Here is a 17,810-nt window from a genome sequence, read left to right as displayed (position 1 = left end):
GGTCTTCAAAAGTTAGGAGTCACCGCAAGCTTGCCACAAACAAAGGCGAAGTAATAAAGGACCTGCCTATGGTCAGAATTCGCGTGCATAAGGATATACTGTGCTCTGGGACCAGAAACATCTACTGAATGGACTGGCGCCGGACTTGATAGACATCAAGAATGTCTCGTCCTCGAGTAGAGCACCCCTGCCCAAAAAGGTCAACCATGTTTGGAAATTGTTCCTTGTCAGAGGTCACACACGCGACAGGGATTCACGGCAATGGATCCCTAGACTGCTTGCTAATCGTGAGATGTATGCTCGTAGAATGTATTCAACCATTCATTTTGAGAACATGGGATTCTCACAGTGCTTTTGTTCCATTGTGGAATGCTTGTTATCAGGAGCAGTACTGCAGGAGCAACTATGTAAATAATAGGTATTGATTGTAGCGGAAAGTATGAATTTGGGCTCTGCTCTAGAACATTGCTTGCGGACACGTGCAAGAGACCAGGGTCATCTGATGAGGTCACATTTGGGATCCCGAGTAGTGCCCGAGTCCATGGAACAGAAAGCTTCGATTTGCACAGTCTGGAATTCAAGTTGTTGACAAATGAAGCGCATAATAAGAGCTCCTAGCATCTTTGAACTTTCGAAAACTCTAATCAGCTCGCGTTCCGAAGCATTTATTGACCGATCCAGGCGGCTTGTGTGTACGACCGCATTAAGATGTCTCTCGGCTAGGTATTAAACCAGTGAAGAGATTCCTCATGACCATCTCAGCTCATGTACAAAATAGCGCATTGCAATAATCGTCCATACTGGAGAAAGGGTTGTTGTTAGTTTCATAGAAATTCTAGAAGACAGGTTGACTAAGTAAATAGCCAAGTGAGTAACTAATCAGTTTGGGCTGGATACTGAGCAGATGCCCCAGGCGAGAACAGCTGTGGTCCGTGCACAATCCCGCCAGGCTCTTGAGACGTTCACCTCATCCATCACTACTACTCAAACCCACTACTGTCCCATCGACCTCCTATCTTTCATGTCGACCTCGTGTTAAATTGCATGCCCTAGAGGTTGACTTCAAATGTCCACCCTGGGGTGTGGTCTACCAACATGGCGCAAGCAGGTCCTATTACGGACATCACTCAGCGACTCTTCAGTGAGTTGAAGTCCAAGAATGAGGAGACGCGGGTAAGAGCTTCATTTGAGCTCTACGATAACGTCCTGGCTATCTCGAGAGGTAACACTTCGCACTTCGGTCGCATCCAGAACTTGACTAATATGCAATGTTTTCGAACGCCGCAGATTGGCCTCCGGAGAAGTTCCTCGAATTCTATAACGCTGTCAGTCAACGCATCGCGCAGCTCGTGGTCACTGGCAGTGACGCACATGAACGCATCGGTGGTCTTTTAGCTCTCGATCGCTTGATTGACTTCGATGGTGTCGATGCGGCTCAGAAAACCACTCGATTCGCTAGTTATCTGCGCAGCGCCTTGCGCAGCAACGACAATGCAGTGTTGGTCTACGCAGCTCGATCTTTGGGACATTTGGCGAAGCCGGGCGGCGCTCTTACTGCAGAATTGGTCGAAAGTGAGATTCAGTCAGCATTAGAATGGCTTCAGTCTGAACGACAGGAAAGCAGGCGCTTCGCTGCTGTGCTTGTCATAAGAGAGCTTGCCAAAGGCTCGCCAACTCTTCTTTACGGTTTCGTTCCTCAGATCTTCGATCTCATCTGGGTCGCCCTGCGGGATCCCAAGGTCCTTATCCGAGAAACAGCGGCGGAAGCGGTCTCTGAGTGCTTTGAGATCATAGCCGCCAGAGACGCTCAAGTCCGACAACTGTGGTTTGCAAGAATATACGAGGAAGCACTTTTGGGCCTTAAATCAAGCAATGTGGACTCGGTACATGGATCCCTCCTAGTACTCAAGGAGCTTCTTCTCAAAGGAGCAATGTTCATGAACGAGCATTATCGGAATGCGTGCGAGATTGTTCTCCGTCTAAAGGATCACCGTGACCATAAGATTCGGGCCCAAGTTGTCCAGACGATACCTATACTCGCCTCCTACGCACCCGTCGACTTTACAGAAACCTACCTACACAGATTCATGATTTACTTGCAGGCGCAACTTAAGAGAGACAAGGAACGAGACGCAGCATTCATAGCGATAGGGAAAATCGCCAATGCAGTCGGTGCTGCCATTTCACAGTATCTTGATGGAATCATTATCTACATACGCGAAGGATTGGCCTTAAAAGCGTAAGTCTCAGTGCTCTCGTGTCATTGAAGATGAGCTAACATTTGCTAGTCGAAATCGAGCTGCTGTAAATGAAGCACCAATGTTTGAGTGCATTAGCATGCTATCTTTGGCTGTTGAGCAGGCGCTCAGTAAATATATGGAATCTCTGCTTGACCCTATATTTGCGTGCGGGTTGAGCGAATCACTGACACAAGCGCTTGTTGACATGGCTCACTATATCCCGCCTATCAAACCTACCATTCAGGAAAAGCTCTTGGATATGCTCAGCCTGATCCTTCATGGGACACCGTTCCGTCCCCTCGGTTGCCCAGAGAGCAGACTACCTCCCATGCCGTCATTCGCAAAGGACTTCGCTCCCCAAGAGTTGCACTCTGATGCAGAAATTGCTCTGGCACTACATACCCTGGGGAGTTTTGATTTCTCCGGTCACATTCTCAATGAATTCGTCCGCGATGTGGCCATTAATTACGTTGAGAACGACAACCCTGAGATTCGGAAGGCTGCAGCGCTCACCTGCTGCCAGCTATTTGTCCATGATCCGATCATCAATCAGACAAGCAGTCATTCCATACAGGTTGTTAGTGAAGTTATTGATAAATTATTGACCGTCGGGATCGGTGACCCAGACCCAGAGATCCGACGTACCGTACTATGGTCGCTAGATCGCAAATTCGATCGTCATCTCGCAAGACCAGAAAACATCCGCTGTCTGTTCTTGGCCGTAAACGACGAAGTATTTGCCGTCCGGGAAGCTGCAATTTGCATCATTGGCCGCCTTTCGAGCGTCAACCCAGCCTATGTGTTCCCGCCACTACGAAAATTGCTAGTGAATCTTCTGACAGGTCTTGGGTTCGCGAGCACAGCCCGACAGAAGGAGGAGAGTGCTCAACTCATCAGCTTATTCGTATCAAATGCGACCAAACTCATCAGGTCCTATGTCGATCCTATGGTGACGACGTTACTTCCGAAGGCGACGGATGGCAACCCAGGCGTCGCCTCGACCACATTGAAAGCTGTCGGAGAACTTGCGACTGTCGGGGGCGCGGAAATGAGAACTTACCTCCCGCAGCTCATGCCAATCATCCTGGACTCACTGCAGGATCTCTCTTCGCATGCTAAGCGAGAGTCAGCTTTGCGAACGCTGGGCCAATTAGCCAGCAACTCTGGCTATGTCATTGATCCGTTTCTGGAATATCCTCATTTACTTGCCGTTCTCATTAATATCATCAAGACAGAGCAAACTGGGTCGCTGCGCAAAGAGACCATCAAGTTACTGGGAATCCTTGGTGCTCTTGATCCGTACAAGTACCAACAGATCAGTGAAATCGAACCCGATGTCCACCACATCAACGAAATTCAGACAGTCTCTGATGTTGCCCTTATCATGCAGGGTCTCACGCCTTCCAACGAGGAGTATTATCCAACCGTGGTCATCCACACCTTGATGCAGAATATATTGCGTGAAAATTCACTCGCTCAGTACCACTCTGCGGTCATTGATGCGATTGTTACAATCTTCAAAACTCTGGGTTTGAAGTGCGTGCCGTTTCTAGGGCAGATCATTCCCGGCTTCATATCGGTCATCCGAGGTTCGCCGCCTAGCCGCCTAGAATCCTACTTCAATCAGATGGCTATCTTGGTGAATATTGTTCGACAGCATATTCGAGCCTTCCTTCCGGAAATTATTGAGGTCATCCAGGAATTTTGGGATTCATCCTACCAAGTGCAAGCGACTATCTTGTCACTTGTTGAAGCGATAGCCAAGTCTCTGGAGGGTGAGTTCAAAAAGTACCTGGCAGCCATGATCCCTTCAATGTTGGACACTCTTGAGAAGGACAACACACCTCGCCGCCAGCCTTCAGAAAGGATTCTCCACGCGTTCCTTATCTTTGGCGCCAGTGGGGAAGAATACATGCATCTGATCGTCCCATCTATGGTACGCCTCTTTGAGAGAGCTCAGAATCCTCAAAGTATCAGGAAATCGGCCATCGATAGCCTCACAAAGCTGTCGCGACAAGTAAATGTTTCTGACTTTGCATCTTTGATGATTCATTCATTGGCTCGTGTTGTTGCAGGCAACGACCGGACCTTAAGACAAGCAGCCATGGACTGTATCTGTGCTCTTATCTTCCAGCTCGGCCAGGATTTCTGCCACTACATAAGTCTCCTGAACAAGGTCTTGACACATCACCAGATTAATCATGTCAATTACCAGATTCTAGTTTCCAAGCTTCAAAAGGGTGATCCGCTGCCACAGGACTTGAATCCCGATGAAACTACGGGTACACTGGCGGATGAATCTAGCTACTCTGACATTGGCCAGAAGAAGATGGTTGTCAATCAGCAACATCTAAAGAATGCCTGGGACGCCTCTCAAAAGTCAACGCGGGAAGATTGGCAGGAATGGATACGAAGATTCAGCGTGGAGCTTTTGAAAGAATCACCTTCACCAGCACTCCGAGCATGCGCCAGTTTGGCTGGTATCTACCAGCCATTAGCAAGGGACCTCTTCAACGCTGCATTTGTATCCTGTTGGACGGAGCTGTACGATCAGTATCAAGAAGAGCTCGTACGCTCAATTGAGAAGGCTCTTACTTCAACAAATATCCCTCCTGAGATACTCCAAATACTTCTCAATCTTGCAGAGTTTATGGAGCATGATGATAAGGCTCTTCCCATTGATATTCGTACACTTGGCAAGTATGCCGCAAAGTGTCATGCATTTGCCAAGGCACTCCATTACAAAGAGCTGGAATTCGAGCAAGATCAGAACTCCGGCGCCGTGGAGGCTTTGATCACCATTAATAACCAGCTTCAGCAGACTGACGCCGCTATTGGTATCCTTCGCAAAGCCCAAGCCTACAGAGACGTAGAGCTGAAGGAGACATGGTTTGAGAAGCTTCAGCGATGGGAAGAGGCACTTGCTGCTTACAAACGCCGTGAGAAAATTGATCCAGACTCATTTGGTGTCACTATGGGCAAAATGCGGTGTCTGCATGCGCTTGGCGAGTGGAAGGTATTATCTGACCTCGCCCAAGAGAAGTGGAACCAGGCTTCGCTAGAACATCGCAGAGCCATTGCTCCCCTAGCAGCTGCAGCAGCGTGGGGACGAGGTCAATGGGAGTTGATGGATTCCTACTTGGGTGTAATGAAAGAGCAGTCCCCGGACAGGTCTTTCTTCGGTGCGATTCTTGCGATCCATCGGAATCAATTTGATGAGGCGACAATGTACATTGAGAAAGCCCGGAACGGCCTCGACACGGAACTATCAGCTTTACTTGGAGAGTCATATAACCGTGCATACAACGTTGTCGTCCGTGTACAGATGCTTGCTGAATTGGAGGAGATCATCACCTACAAACAGAACGTTGGGGACCCTGAGAAGCAGGAGTCAATGCGTCAGACGTGGAACAAGAGGTTGCTCGGCTGCCAACAGAACGTTGAAGTATGGCAACGCATGCTCAAGGTCAGGGCGCTCGTCACTTCACCCCGCGAGAACCTTGATATGTGGATCAAGTTTGCCAACCTCTGCCGTAAATCCAATCGCATGGGACTTGCCGAGCGATCTCTTGCATCTTTGGAGACTGTTGTCACTGACAACAATGGTACAAGAACTATCGCTCCTCCCGAAGTGACTTACGCTCGCTTGAAATTCAATTGGGCTACTGGTCGCCAGCGCGAAGCTCTTCAGATGCTAAAAGAGTTCACTGCAAATCTGACGGATGACTTGAATCGCTTTAACGCGGTCATGGTATCACAGTCCGATCATAACGGAATCAATGGTGTCAATGGAATTACTGAGGCAAATCATGCGGATATGATGGGTCTACGTGAACGTATTGGCGATATAGCTAAGTTCCGCAAGCTGCTTTCTAAGAGTTATCTTAGGCAGGGAGAGTGGCAGACAACTCTGCAACGAGGCGACTGGAAGCCGGAACACGTTCGCGAGGTTCTTGGCGCATATTCCGCTGCCACGAAATACAACCGCGACTCGTACAAAGCCTGGCATTCCTGGGCTTTGGCCAACTTTGAAGTTGTAACAACGATTGCCAGTCAGACAAGCAGGGACGGGAGTATCAAGCCCGTAGTCCCTGGCCATATTGTGACAGAGCATGTCATACCTGCCATTGGAGGTTTCCTCAGATCAATCGCTTTGTCGTCGACCTCCTCTCTCCAGGATACCCTGAGACTGCTGACCCTCTGGTTCACTTACGGTGGTGATCAAGAAGTGAATAATGTTGTCACAGAAGGCTTCACCGCAGTGAACATTGACACCTGGCTTGCGGTAACTCCACAACTCATCGCTCGTATCAACCAGCCGAACCTCAAGGTCCGAACCGCTGTTCATCGCCTACTGGCTGAAGTGGGCAAGGCCCATCCGCAGGCGCTGGTGTACCCATTAACCGTTGCGATGAAATCGCATATTACCCGCCGTTCTCAATCCGCCAGCACCATTATGGATAGCATGCGGCAGCACAGTGCTACTTTAGTTGAGCAAGCCGATCTTGTCAGTCATGAATTGATTCGAGTCGCGGTTCTGTGGCACGAACTCTGGCATGAAGGCTTGGAGGAAGCCTCTCGACTCTACTTTGGTGACCATGATGTGGAGGGCATGTTTGCAACTCTGGCGCCACTACATGACATGCTTGACAAGGGTGCGGAAACGCTGCGTGAGGTTTCTTTCGCCCAGGCATTTGGACGGGATCTTGCAGAGGCGAAGCACTATTGTATGCTGTATCGTGAGACGGAAGAAATCGGCGATCTCAACCAAGCTTGGGATCTCTACTATACTGTCTTCCGCAAGATTAGCCGGCAGCTCCCACAGTTGTCGACTCTTGACCTCAAATACGTCTCTCCCAGGCTCAAGGACTGTCATGACCTTGCCCTTGCTGTTCCTGGAACCTACCAGAGTGGCAGACCAATCATCCGAATCATCAGCTTTGATCCTATATTGCACGTGCTTCAAACTAAGAAGCGACCTCGACGAATGACTCTGAAGGGAAGCAACGGAAGCTCTTACATGTATTGCGTTAAGGGACATGAGGACATTCGGCAAGACGAGAGAGTCATGCAGTTATTCGGACTTCTGAACACCTTGCTTGATAACGATGGCGAAACCTTCAAGCGACATCTTTCCGTCCAGCGGTTCCCTGCAATCCCCTTGTCTCAGAGTTCTGGTCTGCTGGGATGGGTCTGCAACAGCGATACGTTACATGCACTGATCAAAGAGTACCGTGAAAGTCGCCGCATCCTACTCAATATCGAACATCGCATTATGCTGCAGATGGCGCCAGATTATGACAATCTCACTCTGATGCAAAAGGTCGAGGTGTTCGGATACGCCATGGACAACACTACTGGAAAAGATCTGTACCGTGTTCTGTGGCTCAAGAGTAAGAGTTCCGAGGCTTGGCTTGAGCGCCGGACGAATTATACAAGATCTCTGGGAGTCATGTCGATGGTAGGCTACATTCTGGGTCTTGGTGACCGTCATCCGTCCAATCTTCTGCTGGAGCGCGCCACTGGAAGAGTGGTTCATATCGATTTCGGTGACTGCTTCGAGGTGGCAATGCACCGTGAGAAATATCCAGAGAGGGTGCCCTTCCGGTTGACTCGCATGTTGACTTTCGCCATGGAAGTCAGCAATATCGAGGGAAGCTACCGTATCACCTGCGAGGCTGTTATGCGCGTGATTCGAGACAACAAGGATTCCCTTATGGCAGTTCTGGAAGCGGTATGTTTTGTCCATTTCTAAGTCAACGTTTCACTGAGGTGATATTTGAACTAACCTTTGATCTTTTACTGCAGTTCATTCACGATCCCTTGATCAATTGGCGTCTGAACATTCGCGAGTCGCCAGAACGGCCGCCGTTCAGCACTGAGCGCCGACAGTCGATTACGTCCGTCATGAATCTTGAGCATGGCGTTCAGCCCAGCAATTTTTCCCGTCACCGTCGTCCATCTATTCTCGACGGTGGTATCCTTGATGTCCAGGAGGGCATTCCGCCTGAAGCCCGTGAGGCACAGAATGCACGAGCAGTGCAGGTGCTTGCTCGGGTCAAGGAGAAGCTCACAGGTAGAGACTTCAAGCCCACTGAAGAGCTCAATGTGAGTGATCAAGTGGACAAACTTCTCGCGCAGGCAACGAGCGTGGAGAACATATGTCAGCATTGGATTGGATGGTGTAGTTTCTGGTGATCTTCTCTTCTGCAGTCTAAATTTTCTGGAGTCTTATATGGCGCGCATCGTGTTACGGTGGTTTCTTGCACGGCGTTGATATTTCCCCCCTTCTTCCCCTTTTTGTATGTATGTCTTCTGACGTTATTATGTTCCTCTCTTCCACTTTCGACTCTTCTCGACTGCCTCAATTTTCGGTGCTGCATCGTTGTACCCAGCTTTCCCGAGAAAACGGGGGACATTCGGGGGTCTGTATCTGGTTTAATGATTATTGACTCTCACATGGAGTAGAGCAGCATAAATGGCCTGCAATAGACATCAATGCGGTTGTGAACCTTTAAAGCTATTTGGGTCAACTATTCTCTTGCAGTATTTCAACGGACTGTTCTATGAGCGGCACTTGCATGAGCGTCCACTCACAAGCCGAGGTCGCCAGCGGTCCGTGACTTCAGCTTCCATCTAAGAAAGCGGAGAAATTCTGGGCAATTCATTTCGTTTCCTTTCTGCATCCTCACCTCTTCTCCGTCTCATCCATTAGTCCGCGATTCTGTTTCAAGCGGTGAGGTATCTATTTGATGCTTGCCCGAAATCGATGAACCATGACGCCCGCGGACCCAGATGCCCATCCTCTCGTTCGCAACGCTCTCCGCATCACCCTGAGCGCCAAGGAATACAAGCTCCTCCACGAATACATCATCCAGCGCACACCTCCTTCCATCCAAGACAAGGCTCCCTCTCCATCTCAATATGAGGCCATCGTCCGATCAAAGAACAAGCACAACGAAGCCGCGCTGCGGGCCTCCCTGCGAGTCTTCCTCGTCTCTGGCGGAGTACTGAAGCTCGTAGACGCAATCGTCCGCCGCATCCAAGGTGATCTGTCCAAGTAAGTCGTGCAATATCACCGGAACGAATTCAAAGTAATAGTAAATTGCGCTAACACTGACGCTTCTGCTCCAATGTTAGAAAGAAACCACGCTCCTCAATCCTGCACTCTCCCAACTTCCGCCTCTCCCTCTCGCTCTCCGTTGTCCTCCTCCTCCACCGATTCCTCCATCGCTTCTTCGTCAAGCTCCGCACGAATCTTCGCACAGATGACGCGAGGCCCTTCCGCGAGCGAAACCCGCGCGTCTCCAGGGCGCTGACGTCGCGGTATGCCCCTGCCGTCGGCGCCAGTATGGCCGGTTTCGCGCTGGGCATCTGTCCGCAGACGCAGCTTCGGATTACGGCGGCTATTTATGCGGGGACGCGGACGATGGAGTTTGTGTTCAATGCGCTGGAGGAGAAAAGGTTGTTTGGGGACCGGCCTTGGTGGTTTGGGAGCTGGTTGTTGATGCCTGTGTCGTTTGCGCAGCTGTTCCATGCGTTTGTTTTTGATCGCGAGACTGTGCCCAAGGTATGTTCTCTCCTTATTTCCGCACTCCTGTGAGAGCTTCTGGCTCGAGAAGGCATGTACTAATTGATGCTTAGTGGTTCGGAAACATTCTGTTCAGATTGTCCCCCAGCTACATCCGCGGTCGACCAGAGAGTCTGCCGGCCGGATTTCCATGGCCGGACAAGGAAGCTGTGGTCGATTCACTGGCAAACATTGCCAGGTTGCGGTGGCCGTGAGTTCTACATTACTATGGATAGCATACAGTATCCAAGTTACTAATTCTATAACGCAACAGAAAATTTATTTCGCCGATTTTGCACCCTGCCGACCCGAATACTCTGCCATCGGCGGTCAAGTTCATTTCTCCCATTACTGGGCCCGCGCACCCATCTATTTCTAACCTGGGATGTGCTTTGCTTCACCCGAGCATCCCTAGCTGCGGCACGGCATTCCTGCACCATATTCTCCTCTCAGTGCCACCCCTTGCTCGGTTCCTAACTACCGTCACCCTGGCACTATCGGTTCTCAAATTCAAGACAATCTTGTCTCATCCAATCTCGGCGGTGAATAACCTTTCAAAGAAGATCATCAAGCTGACGGCCCTTCTGTCCGCCGCGGCTGGGTCTGCATGGGGCACCTTGTGTCTCTGGAATGCCATCCTGCCACGCTCCGTCCTCCCCACGAAGCGCTTCTTCCTCAGCGGTGCTGTTGCAGGCATGCCATTTGCATTCCTAGGGAATAGTCGTAGCATCTTCATGTACTTCTTCCGGCTGGCCGTGCGCTCGTCGTGGGACGTTGGTGTCAAACGTGGCCTTTGGAAAGGCTGGAAGGGTGGAGACTTGTGGATCATTGTCCTCGCCTGGGCGGTCATGGGCTCCTTGCTGGAGAATAGACCATCCGTTGTCCAGGGTAAGGGTGTCAGAAAGTCCTTGGCGTGGTTGCGAGGAGATGGTTTCGTTGATCCTGTGGAGGCTGTGGCGAAGAAGAAGGCCAGAAAGGCATCTACCCAAAAGGAGCCTGGCAACGAGGTGCGAACGTAGTGTACTCGAGACCCACGGTCTTGAGCGTCCTTTTTCCATCAAATGCGCCTATGCATTCCGGGCACTTCATTGACTGCTGTTTCGCTTTCGATTCTTTTGCGCTTTGGTGACTGTTTCTGTATCTTAATCCCATAGCGATGAATATGAGTCATGTCTAGGCCTCTGAGCGATCATCGTAAGGGAGATAATGAAAGGCGCATCTGCGCTCAGTCGAATAGAGAGCGTTAGAACAAGAGTGAGCTTTTCCTATCTGCACCTGGTCTTTCAGCACCTTATGATACCATGGCCCGGCACTGCGCCAGGAGCATCAATTACTGCATCCCGCGAGTCTTAGCTGTTCCTCAACGTACTCTTGCTTGACGACAAGAGGAGCACGAGCGCGGGAAGCGTTGTTCGCAGATGAAGGGGAAGGTAGCGGAGGTGTTGATGGGTTTTGTACATCTTCTCCTGCTGAGTTCCGGTTAGTGACCCTGACATTCAGGCTATATGAGCAGACTCACATTGTGAAACCAAATAAAAAACAGGATCCCGGCCACCTTCGGCATGAATCTGCGAGTTTATCGCACCACGCCACTGACTTTGAGTCGACAACGGTATCGTGATCGGTGGTAGGCCCAGCGAGCGAGACACCACGTTCGCTGGAGGGCGATATTCCAAACGATGCGCAGTAAAGTCATAGCCACATTGCGCCTCAACTATCGAGAGCCAATGGTCAAAGTCCAAGTCAATGAGCCGCGGTATGAAATCGATTTTGCGCGATTCTGGGGTCGTAAGGAGGTCTTGCATCGAGCATAGACCATGCTGAGCGGGGTTCACTTCGTTCAGGACCCATATGTTCCGAGAGAGCAGATCTGGCAGGGGTGGTTGGAGTGGAGCAGCTTGAGTCGGTGTTGTCCTGGCTCTTTTGCTTGGGGGCTCTGCGACTGTCTCCTCCTGCACAGTGACTGCAGGCCCGGCCTCTTCGACTGCGATGACCTGCTGCTCAGCCGCATTGCTTGGAATACTGCTTGGGGGTTGATCAGCTACATGATTATCTTCCCGTTCAACCCTCTGACTTCTGCGGACAATACTGCTGCCCTGATCGAAAGTGCTCAATGGGGGTTCGGCGGCCTGGTTCGGTCTTCCACGTGCTGCTACATAATGTACATGTTCGTTCTTGATCTTGTAGGCCATCCCCATTAGCCCGTCCATCCGGGTCTTGTTGAAACATGCATCTTGGACGAAGCCAGGCAACCGGTGCAAGTTCGACTGTATCCACTCTTGCAGTTCCGTTCTGGCAGCCTTCGACTTGTACCCTTTGTCCAATTTGCCATGCGCGCTCATCAACTGCGTCAAGACGCGCCTCAACTCGTGGATCTCCTTGTCCGTCCCGCCCAAATACGTGGCAAATAACTTTTGGTTCCAGTTACGGGGACGGGGCGAGTCCATGACGGGTATTGCGAGGTGATCTGTACGATGAGGGGCCGAAAATTGAGAGCTGAAAAATTCTACAGACATGTAAGTGAGATAGACCAATGTGGTTTTTCGAATACTTACCTAACCTAGAGTGAACAAATGGCGGCTCTTGCGCACGACTTTGAACTAAGCTCTGCTCTTACTCCAAACAGGACGCGTCGGATGACGCGTGGGTAAGAGTTTACGCAATGAATGGAAAGATTCTTTCGTGGATAGCTGAAAACAATTCAGAACGCCATCACAATAAATCATCAGATCTATTCATTAAGGATCTCCAATGAGGAAGGATGAATAGAATGCTCAAAGACTGCACCCATGACTGCTAGAACGATCCAAACCATGCGGACAGCTCTGCGGGGAAAGGAGGAAGTCCGGCGGTGAGCACGTGAAAGGCCATACCGCTAGCAGAGATATCTGGCTCTATCCATACTTTAGGTGCTAGGCAGAATACTGGTTAAGCAGTGACGCTGATTCATGTAGGCTCGTGGCACAGTGACAAGCATCAGTGAACGCGACTTTGGACCAGTTGGTAAGAAGATAAACAAAAAGAAAAGTATTATATTCCGTTGCGGGGAATCGAACCCCGATCTCCTGTGTGAAAGACAGGTATGATAGCCGTTACACTACAACGGAGCAATGATAGGCTTCATTATACCGACATAGGACTATGGAGTTCAACTATAATGAAAACAGTAGCGTCGCTGCTCTCATCCCTCTATCGTGGCGCACCATCCCTTAGCTTATGCTCAAGGTCTAAACTTGGATCAATTAGCCGACAAATGCATCGAGGATTGAATGGCTCAAGCTCTTGATGGTACTCCATAGTTCGCAACCGCTGGGCACCGCGGGGAGATCAACTCGTGGCGCATCCACCGGGGCGGGGAAAGTTGCTGGATTTAGGCCTCCGCGGGAGGAAATCGGCCTGGAAGCTCTTTTCCGACCTTTTCCCCGCTGGTGTTCTAAGTGGATACTTTGGAACAATCTGGATACTACTCCAAATGTAGCACCAACGGAAGTCATTATTCTGACCTGGGTTCCTATTTCCTGGTTCAAACTCGCCAATAATGGAAAGGTCACGACCCTCTCACCTGTTTGAGCCTTTTGAGAGCTCCTCACTGCGTTGGCACAACTTCTCCTCACTGTGTGGGGTAAGAGACATTGGTGTTGCTTGTCCAACTATCTGACGCAGGAAACATAGCGGTCTGCAGTTCTTAGAGCATAGAAAGGATCTTCTGGCTAATTTAAGTCTTCTTGCTCGTCCCTGATCTGGCGTGTGTTTCTTTCCATTATTCTCATCCTTCACTAACCAATTGGTCCAAAATATATCAATTTCAACCTTCCACAGCCTATTATCTCACTCATCTTTTTCTCTCCTACCAGAATGTCCGCCAGAAAGTTGAAGATTGGTTGCGCAGGTCTCGGTCGCATGGGCAAGCGCCATGCGCTGAACTTTTTGGAGCGCACGCCGCGAGCAGAATTGGTTGCTGCCAGCTCCCCGGACGATGCAGAGCTAGAGTGGGCAAAGGTTCACCTTGCCCCGTTCGGAGTGAAGCTGTACAAGAATTACGACGACATGCTTAAGCATGAAGGCCTAGAAGCTGTCGTTGTGGCTTCCGCCACTGCTGTGCATGCGGAACAGGCAATCAAAGCCATTGACGCCAACAAGCATGTCCTCTGCGAGAAGCCCTTGTCCACAAGTGTCGAGATTGTATGTCCTTTTCTCTTTTGTTCCTGTAACCTCCAGCTGACGCTTACGCAACCAGTCGCAAACCGTCTTCGACGCAGCCGCCCGAAAGCCTGAACTCAAGGTTATGTGCGGATTCTCCCGGCGATTCGACGCTTCATACCGCGACGCGCACAAGAAGATGACTCAGGGCTCCATCGGCTCGCCGTCCGTGATGCGCAGCCAGACATGCGACAAGCTCGACCCCACCGGCTTCTTCGTTGCCTACGCAGAGTTCTCCGGCGGCATCTTCGTCGACTGCTCGATCCACGATATCGATCTGGCGCTGTGGTTCTTCGGTCAGGACAGCAAGGTCAAGTCCGTCTCAGCCGTGGGCATCACAGCGGTGGAGCCAGACCTCCGCAAACACAACGACCGCGATAATGCGGTGGGCCTGGTCGAGTTCTACAATGGCAAGATTGCATACTTCTACGCCTCGCGCATGATGGCGGCGGGCCAGGAAGATACCACCGAGATCATCGGGACCCAGGGCAAGCTCACGGTCAACGCTCAGCCAGCCATGAACCTGGTCAATGTCTTCGACAGCACCGGCGTGCGTCGAGAGATCCCGCAGAACTACTACGACCGTTTTGAGTATGCATTCGTCACGGAGGCTAACGAGTTCACGGCCGCATGCCTCGACAACAAAGACGTCCCTGTGAAGCTCGACGGTGCTGTCCAGGCTGTTCGGATAGGATGCGCTCTCCAGGAATCTCTCATTACCGGTCACAAGATCTTCTTTGATGAGGCGGGCAATCGTGTCGATAAGTCGAGGCTTTAGATCATATGCTCTTTTGTTTATTGCATAATTGCATGTTATAAATAGATATCAAAGTTATGAATTCATCTACGAGGCGCCTTCGCGATACTCCAGTGTCCTGCCAATGATAACCCGTTTATCTGAAGATCAATCTTAAATCTCTGCAACAACCAGACTTCGTCTTCTCGTCATTTGCCACGAAGACCATGTCGTAGTGGAATAGAGATTCATTGTTTATTCCCCGCCACCGACACGGAACCTTATTTCCGAGGCACCATTTAGTGGACCACATGCAATGGGATGCATTGGGTACAAAGCATATGAAGTCATGTACGCGAAAAGCAGAATTTTCTTAGAAAAGGACAGATGATGAAATTGATGTCATCCCTGGTATGGCGTGCAAGATGAGTGGCAGGATTATTTCCTTTGGTGGCGGCGGAAAACGAATATGAAGTACATCATTACGATCGAGAAAGGTCATTGAAGTATTTTGCTGGCCGTATACCAGACAGAGTAGACTGCATTAAACTGTGCCCGCAGCTAATCTAGAGTCCTTGCTCAGGAGGGCACATAACATCTATTAAGATCGAAGAAGCATGCATATAATCGAAGTCGTAAAATCATCCATCGCTTTCGTCAATGAGGGCAAAGTTGTATGAAACAAGGTAAACAGAACGCCGGAACTCAAGTTGTATGATATGAAGGAACATTTTCAAGATGCAAGGCAACGCTGTCTACCACTTGATCACCTTGTTTGGGAAGAACTCGTCGATAAGTTCCAGGTAGTAGGGCTGTGAAGTATGTGTTAGCTTTGAGTTTGGTTGTGAAATGTGACGATTGGGTGAGCTCACCTTCAATTCTTCGACGGACGGGACATCGTCACTCTTGCTGTACAGATCGTAGGGGTTGAAGGCCTTGACGGCCTGGAGCATCTTCTGATCCTTCTCGTTCATGAACTCGTGGTAGGCGCCAGCGTGGTGCCATGGGTAGAAGGAGTGGTAACGGATCATGGCAAGGGCTTCATCGGGAAGGGTGGACTGCTCCTTGACCACGTGGTAGAGGTACTCATCGTGACCCCAGGAGAGCATGATGTTATCAAGACCGCAGCCAGGGTTGTAGATTCCGTACTTGGTGCCGTAGATCTCATGGTCGTAGTCAGGGTTCTCCTTGAAAGACTCTTTTCCGTAGATAATGCGATCGTCGAATGCGCAGCCCACGGGGAAGGTGTCTCCAACAACATCCCACTGTCCCTTGGCGTCGAAGAAATAGAGGAGCTTGCCAAGGTCATGGATGAGGCCGGTCAGCTGCATCCATCTGGGCTTTCCATCGCGACGGATGGCCTCGGCTGACTGTAGCAGGTGCTCGATCTGAGAGAGGCTGGTGTCGGGATCAGACTCGTCAATCAGAGTGTTCAGCTTCTCCATGGCTTCCCAGATGGACATCTCAGCGCGAGTTTTCGAGTGGAAGTCATTGCGAGCCTTCAAGTTGTACGCAACTGTCTGCTTTGTGTGTTGTTCGCGATAGAAGTTCTTCACGCGGTCGCAAGCATCCTCGTACTGTCGGAATTGAGACTTGTCCTTGTTCTTGTCGAACTCTGATTCCTCATACAATCCGCGTTCTTTTTTCATCTCGTCCTTGAGGACGTTGACAGTGTCGATAGCATCGGACAGGTCTTCGAGCGCCTGGCCGTCGCGCTTGGTGTTGAAGACCGCGGGTTCGGGGCTCATCGCAGTTGGTGCCATTGTGTTGTAGAAAAAGAAGGCTAGATGAAAGAAAGCTCTCTGTATTGCTTCTTGGTCAAGATTGAGAATGGAAGAGCTGATGATGGTGCTTAGGAAGAAAGGAATGAGAGATGCAGTGGGTGTTGCGACGTTATTATATGATCGATGAAGAGTATTCACTGCTCTGTAGCAGTGGCCAGGTATATAGGTATTCACTGTTCAGCGCGAATACCAATAGTTTCAACGACACGTGCCGGTGGGAATCCATGACCCGATGTGAATACATGGTGAAAATTGCCTGAAAAGAAACCCACAACGGTGAATATGGACTGATTTGACAAAAGGCTGATAGGAGTTGCATGAATGCACGGATTCTGGCTTCCGCATATTCGAGAATCCATGACAATTTGACTAGCTCCAGACGTATCCCCACAGCTGCAGGATAGGGCAGATCGAAGACGCAGATCTGGACCAAGGGGTTCAGGGACAGCCATTCAGTCTGGAGCATGCAGGCAGTAGTGGAGACGCAGTGCAAATCATGCTGACCATTGTTGAGCATATCTGGCTCGGTACTGGCCCATTATCCATGTCTGCTGACTTCATAATCGCGGGGCAAAGTTCGGATGTCGGCCGTTGTGGCCACAGTCATAAGGATTCTGGTTTCCGAGAGCCATCAGCACTCTTCCCGAGTCCCTGGTTTCTTTTTGTGGTGATGACAGACTCCGCGTGGGATGGACGTGGTTGATCCATGGATTCACACGGCCCCAGAACGTCGTTCGTTAATAACGGAATTCTCAGCCATTTCTGGAATTCTTCTCAGCCTTCGTTCCACACTCATATTCCGTTGACTCTTGTCTTCTGCTACTGCGTTCAACAGCAATTGGCATGGTTACGCAAGGTGGAAGTGAACTGTTTTCTGGCTGTTGCTAGCTTTAAATGAGACTGCTGCATCAGTAGATGGCTCATCCAGCTCTCATCTACAGCAGAGAGTCCGCTGAGGTCAGAAAATGGCGATAGTACGATGACTGGGGACAGTTGAGCGGAGGGAGGCCTGGAAATTCTCGTCATCCACCAAGCCATCGATCGTTCTGTAGCAGATCATAAACACCTGATGTATACCTTAGATAAGCCTCTCACAAACGAAATAATTGTAATAACACCTTCGCGGTATAGATGATGCCATTCATCTCGGGAATTGTCGCCGTAAAGATAGACCGACCCCACGCTGCTGCTGATTGATGGAGAAACTCCGGCGTTTGGTCCGCATCGGCGCGGGGTGTCTTTTATACCTATGAGGGGCAGATATTCTCCTACGTGTCTGA

The 17,810-nt window shown here is 50.3% G+C and overlaps 5 protein-coding genes and 1 non-coding gene across 6 annotated transcripts; 3 read left to right on the top strand and 3 right to left on the bottom strand.

The window, feature by feature from the left end:
• Positions 1-1,095: 1,095 nt before the first annotated feature.
• On the top strand, positions 1,096-8,438 carry tor (putative TOR pathway phosphatidylinositol 3-kinase TorA; the record flags this gene model as incomplete). The annotated part of the gene is made up of 4 exons (XM_043303499.1): positions 1,096-1,222; positions 1,288-2,239; positions 2,289-7,974; positions 8,049-8,438. The coding sequence occupies 4 exons, from the start codon at positions 1,096-1,098 to the stop codon at positions 8,436-8,438; spliced, it is 7,155 nt and encodes a 2,384-aa protein (XP_043159434.1).
• Positions 8,439-9,016: 578 nt separating this feature from the next.
• On the top strand, positions 9,017-10,829 carry Asppvi_007614 (uncharacterized protein; the record flags this gene model as incomplete). The annotated part of the gene is made up of 4 exons (XM_043303498.1): positions 9,017-9,300; positions 9,381-9,810; positions 9,885-10,021; positions 10,085-10,829. The coding sequence occupies 4 exons, from the start codon at positions 9,017-9,019 to the stop codon at positions 10,827-10,829; spliced, it is 1,596 nt and encodes a 531-aa protein (XP_043159433.1).
• Positions 10,830-10,983: 154 nt separating this feature from the next.
• Asppvi_007613 (uncharacterized protein) lies at positions 10,984-12,257 on the bottom strand (the record flags this gene model as incomplete). Its single annotated transcript, XM_043303497.1, has 3 exons — positions 10,984-11,122; positions 11,180-11,279; positions 11,330-12,257. 3 exons carry the CDS (start codon positions 12,255-12,257, stop codon positions 10,984-10,986), a joined length of 1,167 nt encoding a protein of 388 aa, XP_043159432.1.
• A 588-nt stretch (positions 12,258-12,845) lies between these two features.
• Positions 12,846-12,917, bottom strand: Asppvi_007612. Its single transcript has one exon. It is a non-coding gene; the product is annotated as a tRNA-Glu (tRNA).
• A 748-nt stretch (positions 12,918-13,665) lies between these two features.
• Positions 13,666-14,788, top strand: Asppvi_007611 (putative NAD binding Rossmann fold oxidoreductase; the record flags this gene model as incomplete). Its single annotated transcript, XM_043303496.1, has 2 exons — positions 13,666-13,992; positions 14,048-14,788. 2 exons carry the CDS (start codon positions 13,666-13,668, stop codon positions 14,786-14,788), a joined length of 1,068 nt encoding a protein of 355 aa, XP_043159431.1.
• Positions 14,789-15,501: 713 nt separating this feature from the next.
• Positions 15,502-16,509, bottom strand: Asppvi_007610 (inositol oxygenase; the record flags this gene model as incomplete). The annotated part of the gene is made up of 2 exons (XM_043303495.1): positions 15,502-15,558; positions 15,619-16,509. 2 exons carry the CDS (start codon positions 16,507-16,509, stop codon positions 15,502-15,504), a joined length of 948 nt encoding a protein of 315 aa, XP_043159430.1.
• Between the last annotated feature and the right edge of the window lie 1,301 nt (positions 16,510-17,810).

Source organism: Aspergillus pseudoviridinutans (genome assembly GCF_018340605.1).
Source record: "Aspergillus pseudoviridinutans IFM 55266 DNA, scaffold_5, whole genome shotgun sequence".
Classification (NCBI taxonomy): Eukaryota; Fungi; Ascomycota; class Eurotiomycetes; order Eurotiales; family Aspergillaceae; genus Aspergillus; species Aspergillus pseudoviridinutans.
This window is presented reverse-complemented; position numbering and strand designations above follow the sequence as displayed.